This window comes from Protomyctophum bolini, assembly GCF_963924005.1.
Source record: "Protomyctophum bolini genome assembly, chromosome: 12".
NCBI lineage: Eukaryota > Metazoa > Chordata > Actinopteri > Myctophiformes > Myctophidae > Protomyctophum > Protomyctophum bolini.
In genome coordinates this window covers 29,582,228-29,601,139 of record NC_137873.1, presented here as the reverse complement: position 1 = coordinate 29,601,139, position 18,912 = coordinate 29,582,228, and the positions used below count along the sequence as shown (strand labels likewise).

The 18,912-nt window shown below is 42.9% G+C and overlaps 2 protein-coding genes across 9 annotated transcripts in view; one reads left to right on the top strand and one right to left on the bottom strand.

Annotated features, from left to right (window-relative positions):
* LOC308326355 (A-type potassium channel modulatory protein DPP6-like) overlaps positions 1-3,173 on the top strand; it is an 88,019-nt gene extending 84,846 nt beyond the window's left edge. For all 5 annotated transcript variants that reach the window (XM_080779173.1, XM_080779171.1, XM_080779172.1 and 2 more), the window contains exons 24-26: positions 340-412; positions 523-596; positions 966-3,173. In XM_080779173.1, coding sequence (XP_080635299.1) covers positions 340-412; positions 523-596; positions 966-1,115 — 297 coding nt within the window. In that variant the 3' untranslated portion in view covers positions 1,116-3,173. The remainder of the gene's footprint in view (positions 1-339; positions 413-522; positions 597-965) is intronic.
* Positions 3,174-3,734: 561 nt separating this feature from the next.
* The window catches only part of arhgap21b (Rho GTPase activating protein 21b), a 48,008-nt gene continuing 32,830 nt past the window's right edge, over positions 3,735-18,912 (bottom strand). For 3 of the 4 annotated variants that reach the window (XM_080779166.1, XM_080779165.1, XM_080779167.1), the window contains exons 9-24: positions 17,973-18,122; positions 17,006-17,108; positions 16,844-16,889; positions 15,722-15,847; positions 15,323-15,622; positions 13,291-13,352; positions 12,934-13,052; positions 12,499-12,641; positions 11,594-11,752; positions 11,333-11,411; positions 11,142-11,215; positions 10,603-10,692; positions 10,254-10,421; positions 9,905-10,010; positions 7,400-7,431; positions 3,735-6,913 (exon numbers count right to left, since the gene is read on the bottom strand). In XM_080779166.1, the coding sequence (XP_080635292.1) occupies positions 5,372-6,913; positions 7,400-7,431; positions 9,905-10,010; positions 10,254-10,421; positions 10,603-10,692; positions 11,142-11,215; positions 11,333-11,411; positions 11,594-11,752; positions 12,499-12,641; positions 12,934-13,052; positions 13,291-13,352; positions 15,323-15,622; positions 15,722-15,847; positions 16,844-16,889; positions 17,006-17,108; positions 17,973-18,122 (3,299 nt within the window). In that variant the 3' untranslated portion in view covers positions 3,735-5,371. The remainder of the gene's footprint in view (positions 6,914-7,399; positions 7,432-9,904; positions 10,011-10,253; positions 10,422-10,602; positions 10,693-11,141; positions 11,216-11,332; positions 11,412-11,593; positions 11,753-12,498; positions 12,642-12,933; positions 13,053-13,290; positions 13,353-15,322; positions 15,623-15,721; positions 15,848-16,843; positions 16,890-17,005; positions 17,109-17,972; positions 18,123-18,912) is intronic. The other variant, XM_080779168.1, reaches the window with a different exon arrangement.

The following is an 18,912-nucleotide window of genomic DNA, read 5'->3' as shown; positions in this document are numbered from 1 at the left end:
TACAATATAACTTCTAGTGCATTGAGAAATTTAGACCCTGGTGTCAGGTAGGACACCTACTGGCTGGCAACTAGTACTGCCTGAGACTCACAATATCTCCCCAGACCAAGCAGGGGTGCCTGATTGGAAGAGAGGACACCCAGGTTCAAATCCCGGTGTAGAACATGATAGTTAGATTGCAGCCTTAAATCTGAGACATCACACAGGCGCACGCACGCACACACACACACACACACACACACACACACACACACACACACACACACACACACACACACACACACACACACACACACACACACAGAAAATGTGTTGAACGATTCTACTCTTTTCCCTCAGATGGCCAATTTGATTAACAGAGCTGGTCTTCTTATGGATAAACAGTACCTAATAATCCACCCGACCGCTGATGGTAACTTTCATCAATAGATACTGTATTTTGTTGCCAAGATGCTAAAATAAATCATACAATGATTAATGAGTGCATTCTTAGAGCTATCTTTGCCTTCTCTTCCATCACAGAAATGGTTCACTTCCAGCACACAGCGAAATTCATCAACCATCTAATTAGCCAGAAGGCCAATTATAGTCTGCAGGTGAGTTTCAGTTGTCAGGTTCTCAGTGTTCATTTGGGTCCATTTGAACACAGAGTTATGCAAATGAAACATTTGAGAACCACTAATACTAGTTGGACTCCTAATGTGTGATAGTGTCATAATAAATAATTGCCATACATATTGTGAAGAAAACCTGGAGATTGACATTCAGGCAGTGGGTCTTATGATCAAAACAAGAACATTATAATGGTGTGTAAAACAGAAGATCTAAAATGTGCCACGGACAATCTTTGCCATGGACACATTTGTCCGTGTACGGACATGTTTGTGACCCCTGGCACATACTCACGGCACAGTCTTGGGTTTCATAGTAAGGGTTGTCATGCGGTGGGTGTTTTTTTTCGGTAGATCTACCCAGACGAGGGACACTTCCTGCACAGCGACGGATCACAGCAGCATCTAAGCCAGTCCTTGGTCAACTACTTTGAGGAGTGTTTCCGGCTGCCGGAAGTACTGATAGTAGAGGAGCCTGACGATGACAGTGAGGACGATGGTTAAAAAGCCCATCCATCCAATCCATCCATCCAACTATAGCACAATATGCAACAGATCTTTCCCATCATCACCTCCTCCCACCTGCTGCCGTACATACGCCTTCTCTCACCTCCTCCCACCACTTCAACCCTTTTCACATCAAGGCCCGTTATTTAGTCGCCATTTGAGACACGAACCACCATGTGATGAGATTTAGCCTATCACACCCAAAACTAAAGTATGCTCTGTTTTTGTTGGATACGATTTTTGTCTACAATTCCATGCTTTTGGCAAAAGAAAATAAGAATTATTTACATTCTCTAATTTTGTAGAATTCTTGTAAATTAAGTAGTGCAAATGTTTAACAATAATGTAACTCTAGTTTAGAGAGTTAAAGATCTATAAGGGTGCATTTGATTACCCATAATTTAGGGTAACTTTAGCTGCGGACCACCTGGAACCCCCTCAAGGACCACTGGTTGAAAACCAGTGCTCTAGAGCAGTGATACTCAACCTCAGGCCCGCAGGCCACATCAGTCCCGCGGGACCATTATGACTGGCCCACCAATGAAAATCTAAAAAAAAGAAGAAAAAAAAATCTGGAAAATGAAATAAAAATAAATAAATCTGAATGAAGTTATCTTTAATTACATTATTATAAGTAATACTATTAGAGTTGTACTATTACTCAAACGAAAATAAAAGCTTGGGGGGGGGGGGAGATGCAATGCAAATGAAAGACATATACTGTGTATCCCTATTCCCTGACATAATTTTATAGCTAAACGGACAGAATTCTATTTTATTTGAATGATGAAACCCAGCTGCCATTAATAGTTGGAAATGGAAATGGAAATTGCGGAAATGGTGGAAACGGAAATGCGGAAATGGAAATTGCGGAAATGGTAATTGCGGAAATGGTGGAAATGGAAATTGAGGAAATTGCGGAAATGGTAATTGTGGGTAACCCACAGGTAAATCTATTTGAGTATCCCTGCTCTAGAGTGCAGTAGGCCTAGCTGCATGTGACCACATACTCCATCCCTGCACCTCTCACACTCTGACTATAGGAGCCCGGGCGGACACACCTGCTCCTATGTCACGTTGTTTTCTTTTCTTCTACCTTTCTTTTGGACTATAATGAACTAAATGTGTGGAAGGAGCCACATATTGGATCAATCAACATGCTCATTGAGGATCATCTCCAAACTACGCATTGGTAGAGCCGAGCGCAAACCATCCCATGTGAAGTGCGTCATCAGACATCGGTTCCGTTTAGATTGAGTTTTGGAGAGGCTGAATGCCTACCAACCGACCTAATTATTGTGTCCAGGATTATGATTAGCAGTACTCGTTTCTCTGAATTTCTCTGTGATGTTTAGTATGTCTTAAGTAGTACTGTGGCTGTAAGTGGAGTGATGGCAGTCCATGGCGTCCTTCCAAAATCGACGGCACAATTTTAATTTTGTGTTGTTCCAAACAAAGACCTCTTTTGAAAATGCATTGTACAATATTATTTATTTTCCTCTCCTGTCATTTTGGAATTGAGCTCTGATGTTCTTAGAGTTACTGTGCCTTACTGTGGGTAAAATATCTGTTAGGGACCCACATTTCAATGGAATTGAGTAAATAGACAGGACCTTTTTCTTAAAATTAAAAGGCTGACCATTATTTTATTTCCCTTACATTTGCAATGGATAGCCAGTCAGTCGTAGGGTATTTTTTTTATTTTGTAAGAGAATTAATTGGGAAAAAGGGGGTTAAGATTTGAGTGAGATTAGAAAATATTGTCCTTGAGGAATGATATACAAACCTTAATTAAGGATGTACCAGACAGTTGCTATAAAATAAACACAAATGTAGGTTGTACTTTACAACTTGGCATATTGGTGAGTTAATGGTTTAATTATTTTTGTCAAAATAGTTTATTTGAATTGTGTGTTACTGTTAAATGGCTTGGCTGTCCCCATGTCAGTTATGTTCGTATTGTCAGTGAAGGTTTCTAGTCAACTGATGTACAAATGTATAAATATATTGTTTATTGTTGTGCGCAAATTGTATATAAAGCATTTTGAAATGTAAGTGGGTGTTAATACTTGTGTTTTTGCGAATCTTTAAAACATGTCTAAATAATACCCAGTCTAATGGGTGTTCATAAACACTCTTTAGACGAGTTCAGTGCGCCCTCCTGTGTAAAATTTGGGTATTGCATTTATTCATAACCTACTGTTACTCACTCACCAATCTGAGAATCCCATCGTCAAATATTCGGGAAAACAGCGCCTCCCCTGTTGAGAGACTACTCACTCACTGACCCAACAAGATGCCCCAGGAGGCCCATTTCTTTCACAACACCAAAATAAAAAATAGAACACGGATCTCATGATCCACATAGGAATGGTGTGCCTCGAAAGGAAGAATTCACTTTATGTGGCCAGCCTGAGATCAGTTGTCAATGACTTATGCGTTTATGTGAAACAATTAGTGGAGATTTCAAGTTAACATACTGGTAGTGCTCACAAGAAATGTGTTCAGAGGCATGTGAGATTAGCAACAGACAGAGACTGAGCCTCTTCTAGACAGGCGAGCCTCCTGCAGACCCACTGTAAAGGTGATGTGTTAAATAAAACAAACATGGAAATCTGCCATTGACAAGATTTATTTCCAGTGTTTAAGGAGTCTGTGCCCCCTCTCTCACTCTCAGAGAGGACACAACATTGGTACAAATGGTCCAGCTCAATGAAATCTGCTCATATGCAGGGGTTTCTCTCCCTTGAGAAGTAGTACCTACCACCTGCCCACGACACCCACCCATCCAGGCATGGCTGATCTCACAATACTGTACTTAGAATTAATCCCGCAGTTTGATGGAAACAAAAAAGAAAAAAAGAAGAAAAAGCAGCTAAAACATGGCATTTATATACACATTTAAGTTACTTATTTTACAAGAAATATTTAAAATTCAAGTTCTGTTAAAATCCCAAAAATAAAAAATAAAATAAAATGAAAAAATGCAACAACAAAAAAGGTGAAAGTATAAAACATGTTAAGACCATAGTGGAATGCCTAAGGAATGGAAGCTCGGCATTTGATAAGATAACCTGTAGAATGACTTCACAGTAACATCTCCACGTATCTCAACAAAGACGACATGGCACCCTTGCAGTTCATTGTGAGGCACTTCCTATTGCGAAGAAACATGTTTTTTGATTTGATTATTCATATTCTTCTATTCTTATTTTCCTCCTTTAGTTTTTTGCAATCTTATACTAGTAACTGACAGATGCATTATTGTAACCACACGTGCATCGATTGTTGCGCAGTGGAAAATATTGCATCATTTAGATGTTGTTCACTGCTCGGTCACTGAAAAGGGATGAATTAAAACAGTATCACTCCATTTGCATAAGTCCAACACAGTCTCTGTCTCTCACAATGTACCTTGGTAAAGGCCCCTTGACAGCACACAGCTTCTATGGCAGTCCACACACAGGCTGTACCAAAACAAAAAATAAAACACTTGTCTTCAAGTACAGAGAGAAGGGGGCATATGTACATAGTTTTTCTTTTTAGAAATGAAAACACAAGCAACTAAAGCTTTTAGTCAGTAATACATCAAGCATATTTTGTACATTCTTCATTTGGTTAAGGACTCGCAATCACCCTCATCGTTACACAAAAATAGTTCCTCTGCAATACTAAAATCTGATCTTTATTCAACTACTTCCTGCTATTCCTATTGATGTCAGTATACCTTTTAAAGCCACTTAGCTAACCTGTTCATATTCTTTAGCATCGCCATTCAGACTTTCTTTACTTTCATATGCTCAGTTTGCCGTGAGCAATAGGTCCTTTCTGTCTTCAGCATAACTGGGAATTCAATCAGGAGAATTTAATTCCCATTAGGAATTCAACTCCTCTTGCCAACTTGTCCCAAAGTCATTTGTCATTAAAAAAATAAAAATAAAAATAAATTGTTTAACAATGGTTTGTTCCATGCCTCATAAGTGTCACCTGAACAATCCCAATGTGCAGTTAACTGTCATTTCATTTCACAAGTACACATACGCGCACACACACCTGGTTATTGACTCACGACAAACACACTGAGAAACAACACCTTCTGTACAACATGCTCATTCACTGACATCACTCACATCCAAGACAAAACATTTTAGTGACAGTCTCCCAAATACGAACAAACCTCACAGACAAGAGGACCCGAACAAAGACAGTTGCTTCACAGGTACTGATAGAACCTTGAGTGCACCACCTGGGCTTCACAGGTACTGATAGAACCTTGAGTGCACCACCTGGGCACCAGAGAGTTTATGTGGGTGAGGAGTGGCCGACAGGCTCAGGTTCTTACTCTGGGGAGCATCTCCATTCCACAGCTCAGCTGGACACGGCGACAGTGGCTCCGCGGAGGAGTGAGCCGCCTGGCACAGCGCTGCTCCCTGGTTCTCAGAGAGGTCCAGGCTGAACTCTGGGTTGCTGGTGCGATGGCGCTCACGGGCGATCCAGTCCCTGATGGAGAAGTCCTGGGAACTGCACTTGGGCTTCAGCCGGTCCACGGCTGACTCGCCCACGCCGCACGGCTGCTGCCAATCTCCCAGCACTGACAGCTCGGCAAAGTCCCTCTGCCCTCCCATGGTGTGCCTCCGTCGGATGTTCTTCTTCTTACTGCGGCCCTCTGGTGACCGGCTCCTCTGGGTGCCCACGCCGAACATGTCGTCCACGGATGTCCGCAGACGGAACTTCAGACGGTCTGTGATCTTAAGCCTCCATTGAGCAGGCTCCGCCTTCTCAGACTCACTACGTGATGACGAACTGAGGCTCCCGGTAGAACGAACCTTGGCCGAACCCAAAGCTACAGACAGCCTGTTTGTATCTTTGTCGCTCCGCACTGCATCCAGCGAAGACTCACTGTCAGTCTTCTGACGAGCGGCGGCTTTCTTTCTGGAAAGGGTGTCACATTCAATCAGTCTGTGGGAGGGGAGAGGTCGAATGTCCTCTACGGGTCGAGCCTCTTTCACTCCAACGAACACTGAGATATCACTCTCGCTGTCCGTCTCCATCGCTCTCCCCTCACTTATGAGCTCGCTGCGCTCGTCGTCCGCGTCGTCACCGCCCCTGCTCTCGGCCACAGACCGCACCTCTGGACTGAGGGTGCTCAGCTCGGCGCCAGTGAGGAACGTCATGGAGGACGTGGTGGAGTAGTCGGAGGTGATGGAGCAGACCTCCGCTCCTAGCGTACTGGGGCCAACCTCCGGTCCCAGAGCCACCGGCCTGCCATGTCTCATCCTGGGCACAGAGGCCTGAGAGCTGGTGCTGTTCATGGTGCCGAGGTCGGACACAGTGTCGTCGTAGTTAGAAGGCGGGTCTGACAAAGAGGACTGGTGTGCCACTGGCATGCGGCAAGCGAGGCTCGGGGAGTGGGAGGGCGACGTGTACGGGGAGGCGGCGCGGAGGGTGGGGGAGGTACGTTTGGGAGACGGGGAGGGCGGAGAAGTCAGGCTACTGGAGTGCCACTCTTTCCCCTGGGCTTTTCCGAGCTGTTCCTCAGAGCTGTTGCCACGCTTCTCTCTCTCACTCGTCTCATCCGTCTCCCCGTCCTCCTCGGTCTGGCTGTCGGGGGACCAGGGAGGCGGCTGCTCATCAGGGAGCTCCTTCTTTGAGAACACGGCGTCCAGGTCGTCATCGGAGCTGCTGGGGTGAACCTTGTCCTTGCGGCCTTGTCCTTTGCGCTTGCGGCTGACGAAGAAGGAGGAGCGCAGCATCTCTTTGCTACACTGATCCTTCCCAGACCCCCACAGGCCCTGCTGATGTACAACACGAAACACAGCATTAAACACAGACTCACAGAAATACGAGACACTGAAACATCCTCAGGAGAGTGAGTGGCTAATCTTTTTAAAACAAAACTACACACAATGATTTCACTCAGTAGAGTGCACCCAACACTACAATTGTCAAGATGCAATTTCTGCACGAGATATGACTGGTTATGAAATTTGACCTTGCCCTTGATTATGACTTTGTCCTTTGACGTTTTGATTCAAAAGCTAATGATTTCTGTTCCTCTTCAGGGCAGCCTGATCATTACCACCAAGTTTCACCTAGCCTTTCATTTTAGACAGTTTGACCTTGATTGTGACTTTTACCTTTGAGCCCCAAAAGTTAATCACGTCTTCGGGCCAAATATATTGAAAATCCAGCCGATCCATTCTCAAGTCATTTTTCTCTGTGAAAACATTCCAACTTAGTTGGCAAAGGTAATGTACTCTAATGAATGAGAGCAGTCTTACCTTTGATTTGGAGGAGTCACTACATGCTGAATCTGTATGAAAGAAATTAAAAGTCAATGACAACAGTCAATAACAGCAATGACCTGCTGGGAAAAAAGTGATGGAGATTGAAGAAGAAAATGATAGAGACAGTGAATGGGTGAAAGTCTTGTTGAAGAGTGGAACGGACAGACGATGAGACACAATGAGAGCGGCTGTGTGAACACGGTCGGCACATTTTCAGCTCATGGGAGAGTTGGAGCAAACAACGGAAGTGCAGTGTGTTCTAAGGTGAAGAGCGGACGAGGCCAGAAGATGACATAAAGAGAGGGAAGAGAGAAGGTATGATCCGACTGGATGAAGACCAAGACACCAAGCAGCTCATGCTCATGGAACCGCATGGAGGACAACAGCACGTCACAGGACAAACATCACGACAGTCACAGAGCATCATACACAGCCACCAACCAGCAAACAGGCATTCTTTCCCAACTCAAAGACGTCACATAGAAGAGGGGGTTGACGAGACCTACTGGATAAACACGCTCAGTGAGACCTGAGGTGAACACGTGTTTATGTGTGTAATGAACTGTGTGTGTGCTGGTCAATGCCTGACGCAGGCAAGCCACAGTGTTGTGGTGGACAGATTGTCTACACAAATTGTCTACACAACAATTGGGCCAGTGAAAGTGAAATCCACGCCTACTGTAACTAACAAATACAAGTAGGGCATCAGTTTAGTATGTGTGAAACTTAATTGTGTCATGATTTGAAGGACGGGCAGAGTGTTTGACATGTAAAATGACGGGTGTTCTGTAACAATGGGAGGTGAAGGTAGGCTGCAGTGTTTGGCACTGATGTCGTTGTTGTGCTGAATGAAGACGGAGGGGGACTTGGCATTTAAGGACGTCACAAACACCAAAATCAGACAGATGCACAGAAAAGGGGGGCGACTGAAACAACCAGTGGCTGCCAATGGCAATAAATAAATGCCATGTACAAATCATTTTTACCGCAAATATGCGTAGACTACGCTAATCCACCAACTATTAAAGGTCTGGCATATGTGTGTGTGTGTGCACACGTGTTGCGTGCGTGAGTGCACGTGTACTGGATAACAGCCAGCTCAGTCCCGCCACTACGGCCCCCCCCTCAGACACCATGACAGATTATGCCACATGACCGATAAGAGAACCTGAGGTTGACCCTACCATGCTACTTGTCCTTGCGATCAGCTTAAGAGACAACGAGAGACAGCAGAAGGGCTTTCAGAGAGAAGTACAGCAGCGTCGCTCTGTATCCCCTTCACTTTTAGGGTATTTTCTTTTTTTTATATGAGACGTGCACACCACAGGAACAAAAAAGTGACAAACATCGACTTCTTTCTTTCGTTTTACTTTTTTTTCGTCTTTTTTTTCTCCTTTTCCGACCCCAATTTACAAGAGTTGCGGGTTTCTGCAGACTAGGCAGCTACATTGCGGACAACACTCGTCCTTCTTCCGACAGTCCCAGCTGTCCACCACTGATATAACAGAGTCCATCAGTGACATCACCGAGTGATAGACGCCGCCCACTTGGCCTGTGTTAAGATTAGGGTAATGTGTGAGCCACAGTACATAGGAGGAGAAAAAACAACACACTACACACAGAACGGCACAGGTCAGAAGGGTTACAACTTCCACTCTTCCTTTTGGTTGTTAGTTTTTTGTCTTTGTTTGTTATTGTATTTTTTTGGGGGGAAAGAACATGCCAGGTTTATGTGAGAGGGGGCAGGAGGAGGGGGACGAAAAAGAACTGAAAGAAAAGGAGTCGTCACCTTAACGTAGAGTAAAGCACGGGGAGGGTAAAGAAAGGGATGGCTTGAGCGAAGGGAAATAAAAGATTTCAAAGCAAAAGGTAAACAGAAAAAAGTTTAAAGAAAGAAAAGTGGAAGACAAATCCATGTCTAGGGTGAAAAAATGATAAAGACTCAACACAAAACGAAATGGACGTTTAATCAAAATAAGAGGTTCAACATAATGCCAGGTCTTATATTTTTCCCAACAATTTTCCAATGGGGAAACCACAACATAATGTATTCATTGGAAAAATATTGAAAAAAGCAGCTGCTTTAACCCATTTTGACCTGAGATCAGATTCTAAAAAGCTGTTTCTATGTCAGTCGTTCTTCGAATTTTCAAAAATAGCAGACCTACAAGCTCTATGAGCCCTATGAGCTTGTAGATCTGCTATTTTTCAATAGCTAAAGCATAACATAACACTAACACCAAAAGGGGTTCCCACCCAAAATGGGTTAATTAACAGAAGCACAAACACTGTAATTGCTTAGCCATAAGACATACTTAGGAAGAACTATTATTCATACCAACAATAATAAAAGCACATTCTTAACACACGCATCTAAAATGTTTCTCTTAAGTTCTAACACAAGTACAAGTAGAGCAGCAATCTCTGAGGCGTAGGACATGTTCACTGTGCTAACGATGCAGGAACACTGCAGGTGAGACAGAACTGCTGGTGAGTTACCTGAGACTTCACCCGGCGAGGCTGTGGTTCTTCCGATGTTGAGGAGCAGGTGGTCGATGTTGGGCACAGGCTGAGACTGCACTGTGCTCTCCTGCTCTGCCAAGGTCTGGTATGACGGACAGAGAAGAACACCACGGTCAAGTTAAGGCCAGGCAAGAAAACAAAACGAAGCAATGGAGCGTGGGAGAGAAGTTGGTCAACCTGAGATTTCCTTAGTTGCAGACACAGGAAAAAAAACTGGTTTTTAAATCTGTCCGTCCATCCGTCCGTCTTTAATTTAAGTTAAATAAGCAAGGTGTTAAATGTCTGTGAGGAAAACAAATAAAACAAATAAAAATCATTAACTTACGACAGGGTCTTCGTCACCATCCTCCGTGAAGAACCAGTCGCACTGCTGAATGAGGTTCTCTACGATCTTGCACTGGTCTGGCATGTGGTTGACCATGTTTGTCATGTTGTCCTCGGAGGTTCTCACCAGGGTAGGTCCGAACACAATGGCCAGGTTGCGAGGCTCCATCTGAAGTCAATCAGGCTTGGCTCAATGACATTTACTTAAATTATCCACAACAAGGGCATGATGGGTTTAAACACATTAGCCACACATTAGACAAGATACACTGCACCACAACAAAACAGGCGAGCATGGGCTTATGTAACAAGCTACCACACAAATGGAGCTCGTTAGACTGTGGTAATACCTTATTCTTATCACAGTATTCAGCAACCAACTTGAGGTGACCAGAAAGGAACTTGAGAGTTTCGTAATGATGATCAGGCAATTCATGGATCTGAAAAACAAAACATGAGACATTAACAAAATAAACCCCTAGTGTCCTTATTTAAGGCATGTCATTATAGGTGAAACATGTTCAAAACATTAGAAATCACAAATGAAATTTAAATAGGGCTTAAGTGGTTGAAGATATACTTGTACTTTTGTTATGGTTTTTTGTGGCTTTCACCTTTATTTTATTTTATTTTTTAATGGAGGGACAGACAGTAGGCTGACAGGAAATGGGGAGAGAGATGGGGGGGGGAAGACATGCAGTAAAGGCCGTCGGGATCGGGAACGCGGCACACTGCCAGACTGGGTTACCAGCCAAGGTGCCTGGACCACTGAGCCATGGCCCAGGCCATATACTTCTATTCAAAGAAAATATGTTCAAATTTTCCATCTTGTCACAATTTTGTTCTAAAAAAAAAAAAAAAAGAAAGAAAGAAAACCACTTTTGCTCACCAGTCTCTTCAGCTCTTTTAATCTCTCAACTTGTTCTTCTGTTCTACTGGCCTCGATAAATTCTCCGTACTTTTCTGGTGAATAGTGAGGCAAGTGAAATATTATTCCAAGGGACTCAAAATGGATGAAACATAGAAGAAACCTGACTGCAGCTGTTGCCATCCTTTTCAAAGACTTAAACGATGTCTCACCATTTGTAAAAAGAGGTTCTGGAAGTTTCCGGAAAAAGGATTTGAGTAAACTGCTGATGACGTTGAGGTCCCGCCATTTCTGTGGTTAGATAAAAGCCAGTAAGACATAATTATGTCAACAAAGAGTCAACAGTCAAGAGCACAACGAGTCAAAGGTTACATGCGTGTAATCAATTTAGTCCATAAATTACTTGAACACTTCATAACAATCGATTCCTATTCTGGGCATCATAGGCAGTAGTATGTGCGTGTGTCACTCACATCTTCCTGGATGTCGATGTCAGCCATGCCCTTGCTGTTGAGCTCCTCCTGCATGCTGGAGATGGCGGCATTGTTCCCTGGAACCCTGTAGATCCCCGTGTACTCCAGACCTCTCTCCTCCACCACTTTACAGCACACCTCCACGATCAGGGGAACAAACTGCATGGCACACAAGGGTTGGCAGGGCAAGAAGGGTTATCAAGAAAGATCTTTCACTTGTGTACATCTTTTACTTTTTGCATGGGCCTAAACACGAAAGTTGGGACACACACGACGTCTCCCAAGGAACATGCTGTTTACATCAGTGGTTCTCAAAGTGGGGTCTGGGGACACCCAGGGGTCGTTGAGGGGGATCCAGGGGGTCCCCAACCAAATTAATATAGAATCAGAGTTACCGGTAGTTTAAGTACTTTAAACCTGTATAAAGATTTGTACGTAATAACGACGAGCTGATTGCTCAACCGAGGTCAACCTCCACAGAGTGTCCAGTTAAAACACGAAACCGATGTCCATTAAATACTTGCTGGCCTTTAATACACCCTATTTTATGCTTAAAACTATTAAAAACTGCTGATCTAAAAGTGCACAGTGAGCTTGTAAAATCTTGAAAGATTGTGAAATGTGTTAAGGTTGAAAACGTTTACCACAAATACTAAGCGGGTCCCTGGCACAGAATACTATCAAGTGGGGATCCGTGGCAAAATAAATATAAATTTGGGGGTTCTCAATGTTTGAGAATCACTGGTTGACACAACCTATACACAACTCTCACAGGTTGAGAATCACTGGTTGACACAACCTATACACAACTCTCACAGGTTGAGAATCACTGGTTGACACAACTTATACAGGTTGAGAATCACTGGTTGACACAATTTATACACAACTCTCACAGGCAGACTTACTCTGTTACACACTGCAGGTGGGCAGTCATCCAGTCGCACCCCGAACGTGACCCCTGCAGGATGCTTCTTCTCAAATGGTTTCCTCATGATGCCTGTAATGCCTTTTCTCCAGGGAGCTTTGTCCCGAGGCGGACTAGAATCATCTGATATGACACACACACGCACAGTTGTCTCAGACCAAATGTTAAAGCATAATTTCCCTTCTGGGATTAATAAAGTATCTATCTATAGAGGGTATGCGCATGACATCATTTTACCTGGAAGTTATGCCGGAACGCCAACTGAGTGCCAGGAAAACAAAATACTTTCTGGCCTTAAGCGCCCATACATCCAAACAGAAAAGTCTGCCTTGTGTTAAACGGCGTTGCCACTCACTTTATGCATGCGCATACCCTCTATAGATAGGAACCATGAACAAAACGTTAGAATGCTTACCTTTCATAGCCCTCCTGTCATCTCCTGTTCTGGGTGAATTGCCTCCCCGGAAGGCTTGCTTGATGCTGAGTGACTGACGGGAGCTTTTGGGGGATGGTTCTGACCTGCTGCTTGGTGCACTAGGACAAAAACAGCACGCACGCACACACAAAAAGAAGAAACAAAGAAATCCGAGGTTAGATTAGCACCCCTATGTACTGTACTTCATTGACAGGAGTCTATACTAGGCCCACTCCTTTTTTCTCTCTACATCAAATCAGAATAGGGACATTATTAGGGTTCAAAACTATGAAATGGATATAGAAGAACAGTATTGTAGATGAACTCCAGGGGGCAATGTAGAATGCTGAATAATACCTCATCATGGTGTACTCTTTGATCTTTCTGCTGATCAGATCCTGGCTCGTTACGGCAGCGTTCTGAAATGAAACGTGACGATCAGTTACCACATTTGATGCAGATAGGCAGTTCACATGTAAACACATGGATGGCAAGCCTAACATTGGGTCTTAGGTTCTAATTAAAGTGTCTTCTTTTGGGCGACACCCCTGGAACTAAGTAACATAACTAAATTCATACACAGTAAATCCGTAGAAATGGAACCAAATGAACCCGTAAGTAACATATTTAATTTTAATTAAATGAACACTGAATATTCTGCTGTGTACTACTGTATGTGACATGATTATTAAAGTATGCAATATAGCAAGAATTATCCCATCAGCTGTTAATAGAAAAATGAACCCCAATATGACAGCTGTTGCTAATCATAGGCATTTGAACCTGGCTATTTAGACGAGTGCTATATTTTGGAGCTATTTTAATTGTATGAGGAAGGTTTAATGCGTACACTATATTGTCATAATATCTAATATGTTTATTTGGATGAAAATTATGTCTTGAATTTACATTTGGAATTACTCAATTTTTTGATTTATTATATTTATTTGTTTGGTTAACAAAACAAATGAGGATAAGCACAGTGGACACTGTGGTACTATGTGGCATTCAGGAAACCAGCAACGTGTTTGAATTGAGACTGCCGTCCCTATGAACAAAAACCTAAAGGCAAACAGACAAACAGCTGAACAAACGACAGCACTATTAACTTCACCATTAGGCCCTGAAAGGAGAAGCTAGTATGTATAAGCATGGAGCAAAGCTTGATTAACCAAATATGTACTGCTGAATGGTTTGATGTTATAGCAACACATGTAGCCTCCTATACGGCAGAGCACCAAACTTAATTTATTTAATCAAACACCATAGCAACTGGGGAAATAATGCACTACTGGAGTTTCATGCACCAAACCCACCCCAAAACAAAAGGGTCGCAAAGCACACTCTCTTTTCTTCTCAGCAAACACGGCCACAGCGGGACCTCCGGTCATCCTATATCCAATACACTTCAATGAGAATGCACGTGTTCAATGCGTTTTATTGCCCAGAGCAGGGAAACTTCACACGCACGAGTGGAGCGTCTGTGCGTGAGTGAGAAGAACGGCTGCATTCATTAACACGGAGCGGAAGAAAAGCAGCGTCCGGGCGCTACCACTGGTGGCGCCTGGTGGGTTTCATGCATCAATGAATGTCCACAACATCCGGAAGACGTAGGAGCGACTGTGCAGAGTCTCATGGGAGTTAAGATTACTTAGGTATTTGTATTTGAATCGTCTGTAATTAATTCTTATACTGACACTAGCAGGAGTCTGTTAAGGTCGTGATAGCTCAAACATAGTCCACAGTCAACAGTTTAATCAATTCAAACTGCATGTAATGTAACCACAACAATAAACGGACTACAGCTGCTGTTTGTTGGACTAGAAATACTACTATATAAATACACCATTTACCATTTATCATACCCTCTTTTTTGTTGGCTGTTCAATATATTCATATTTTGTCGATATTGTGATATTAGACTAATTATCTGGAATTTTGGATATCATACTATTGTTAAATGTTATATGTGCTATCTCGTCCTGGTTTTAAAGGCTGCATTAACGTACAGTGGTGTAATTATCTGAACTTACCCCATTGGTAAGTACTAGCTGTTATATTATTTGCCTTTAATCACTTAGTCATTACTGAAGTGTCATTGTGTAAATATGTTTGTTAAAGGACCAATAGTCATCCCCACAATATCCTCAATATATTGATGAATGGATTTGGTAAAAAAAAAAAAAAATACAGAGTATTTGATTTTGTCCATTGGCCAGCTCTGTTGGTAAGTGGCCATGTTCGGAGGACCCCGAGGTGTCCTGATATAACTAAAATAATGGACTTGGGTTATTTACTTCACACTCCACACTGCTGTACACTGAAAAGGCAAAAGGTCTCCCGAGAGATAAAACGTTTTCTTGCACCTCGTCTTCAGCCTAGAACTCACCTCCTCGTCCAGGTTGCTGTTCTCCTGTACGACTTTGATCCAAGACAACATGTCGTCCCTTCCTTCTGCCTGGAACAAGAACTCGCAGTCCGACGTGGTCAGACGCAGAACGTTCTTGCGCTTGGTGTCGCTGTAGGATATGTCGATCAGGCAGGCCTTGATGCTGATCGATTGCGGTTCCTCGTCGGACTGCGAAGAGGCGTGGGACACCCCGTCCTTCTTGTCTTTGAAGAGGGTGAGCTTGTGACCTCGTAGGACAGCGTACATCTGTTTCCATGACTTCATCCCGCCGCTAGCACGCTGCACAGATGATGGAGGACAAAAGAGAGATTCACAACATGAGCCCGTCGAATGACATCTGTGAACGCCAAGAATGAGAGGGTGGATATGTGAGCTCACCTTGTTTTTATCTGTGCTGAGCTGCCTGAAGTGGAGCCAGCCTTCTTTGGATGAATCGGTGAAGATCTCTGAGGAAGAATCCCGCCTCGATCCCGAGTCGTCAGAAGACTTGTGCCCGTCCAGAGCCTGCAAAAAAAAGGTGAATATATGATCTCTGACTGCAGAACATTCTGTATGTGTAGAAACTGGATCCTAAAGTTGGAGCCAAGCAACAATTGTTTGCCTAATGTTGTTAACACCTATAGACCTATATAGTATTTTGAGTGGTGAAATTGTAACAAGTCAAGTAAATATAGAAAATAACACCTCAAAAGAATTATACTGTAATACCAGTTAGGGACACTATAATGATTTTCAACATCATTACTATACATTGTTGTAGGGGTAATGTTCCATTCACAGCCATAAACCTCTTTTGTATATTATCTATAATAAGTTAAATCAGTGAATGTGAAAACTTTAGCTACTCTACTACTGTTGGTGGCTGTAACATTGTTCTTCCGAAAAGACTTTGCACCACCATATTTCAATGTGTTTTTGCCCTACTTTGTCATACAATGGAGTTGAGCAAAAGTAGTGAAAATGGCTGATCTACAAGTTCACAGTTATATTATTGTTAAACATCTGCATTGCTCAATTTACAAGAAGTCTACACAATTAGAGAATGTAGAAGAAGAATTGTTATTTTGATCAACGTTTGCCTGTTGTCTCTCATTGTAGACAAAATCGTAGCCTCAACAGAATAGTCTAAGTTTTGGGTCTGAGAAAGGCTAAATGGTATGTGGCTCAAATGCCCAATAAATAATGGGCCTTGATATGAAAAAGGTATGGACTAGTTTTCCACAATTATGACTTTCCCCAGAATATGCATGCCAGGGTTCATGTGGTTCAACTATAAGACATTTAGGCCTATGTGTTTCCAATCAACTATCTGCGTGAAGTGACACGTTCTATGCACTTTGTGACGCTCTGCAAACTTGTACATCTGCTATTTTTATTTTTTAATCTTGAAAGTGTGAGAAGAATAGACATTTGTAGAATCGGCCTCAGGTCTTGATGGGTAATAGCACTGACCAAGTAAACATGTCACTGTATGGTCAACAATGCATTGTAGTAACGTACCTTTCTGAGGCCCCGCAGGCCGGGCACGTGTTTACTGTACGATCGCCTAGACGGAACAGAGTGAAAAATTACAGATATTAAAACGACAGAAGGGAAGATGGATTGTATGACCCCGATACAAAGAAATGAGCAGCAACAAGATTGAGTGTGGTATGTTCTCACCCTCTCCCTTCCTCCCGGTAGTTGTCCAGGCCCTCGTCGTACGATTTAGAACGCTCCGTTTTGTTTGCCGAGTCACAGTCCAGGAGAGCATTTCTGAGGGACTCTGTTACAGCAAAGATAGACACACGTATGATGTCTGTGTTACAGCAAAGATAGACACACGGTATGACTCTGTTACAGCAAAGATAGACACACGGTATGACTCTGTTACAGAGTGATGAGGTCTGTGTCAATCTAACTGATATTAAAGCTGCAATTGTTTTAAAGCTGCAATTTCTAACGCTCTTCCTAAAAGCATCCGGGGTAGAAATGAGCTTCAGCATGTACTAGTTTTCAACCAACAGGTGCACTATCCGATGTCAGGGTTAAACTATTTTAATGCAAGCGTAGTGAAATCACACAGATCGATTACGATCGAGAAAATAAGTTCTGAATTGCAGCCTTAAATAGGAAAATGGGATGGGATGCGTTAGTGATACTGTCATTTTGGAATGGAAATATGACAATGTATCTAGGTCTGCTGCAGTTTCCTTAATGATAGAGCACTGATTCACAAACACTGGTCCCGGACAATTTCTTTTGGGTCCCTTTACTTGTTGTTTCCTAAAAACATTCCCAACAAAACTAAATTTTTCATGAGTCAAATACAAAATTAATTCATTCGTTTTTTGGGGGGTAATTTCATTAAGAAATAAAATAAAAATAAAATAAATTCCATAAATTAGAAAATAAATGTTTAAGTAGTAGTGAAAATAGTCGCTCTACAAACAACACGTGAGGTTGTAGAGATGCCATTTTCACGAGGTTGGGTCCCAGGGAGACATCAAATTACTCTTTTGGGTCATGGGCTAAAAGGTTTTGGAACCACTGGTCATTTAAACAAATTAGTTTCAAAATATTATTTCCTTTGAATAGGGATTTACATGCTTGGGGTTCCCATGGTAACAGTTCCACATGTTCCTCTTACCTTGATCATGTGACAGCTGACGCCGAATGACATGGCATGGTGAGGAGGTGGGGCTGGGAGGAACCACACTAGTGGCCGGAGCGACAGATATCACAGCGGAAGCTGGGATGGAAGTGGCCTCCCGGTCAACACTTGGGCTGGCCGGCTCATCTGCAATCACACAGCAAACGTTAGTACATGACTTTTATTACAGGGAATTATAGCTGAATCACCATTACCCTACCTCTGGATCACTGTCGCTCAACTACACACACGCCACGTTACTGAGAAATTAAATCTGCTCCAACCGCGCGTCATCGTCAAAGGTCTGGGTCCAAGTTAGCTGCAGCATTTTGAAAAAAATGCTTGTCTCTGTTCGGGGTCAGTAGTATAAGTAGTACAAGTAGACGTCCTTTGTGGTTTGCAGGACTCTGCACCAATAACACGATAAGAAAGATTACAGATATTATCGACAAGTGGGATTTCTATTTTTGTGAGAAAGTTCTGAACTCTTGAGCACCGACCAGTCATGAAACAGAACTGAAAAAGCACTGTACAAAGCTGCTCTCTGTAGCCATGGGGCTTTTGGAGCTAAATTTAAAAGTGACTGCCCTACTTCCAGTCTGTGCCCAATTCTCAAATGGGGCAAATAGGTGTGAAGCATTACCCAGTGAAGGCCTAATAAGCCACTGCTGTGAGGGATTATTTAAAAGTAACAAGTTTGAAAACTTTCATCTTCTATCCGAGCCTTTGAGCGTACCAACAGATCAATTTAACTATCCTGTAAATCCCACGTGTAAACACTGTTTATTGGCTTACAGTGCACTTTTGCTGCATGTCAAGGTCAAGCACACCAAAACACAACATACCAGGTTCCTCCAACTGTAGGTATCGACGTTCCCACTCCTGGCAAGCCCTGCACCACAACACCCTGTCCAGCCTGTCCACCAACAACATACTG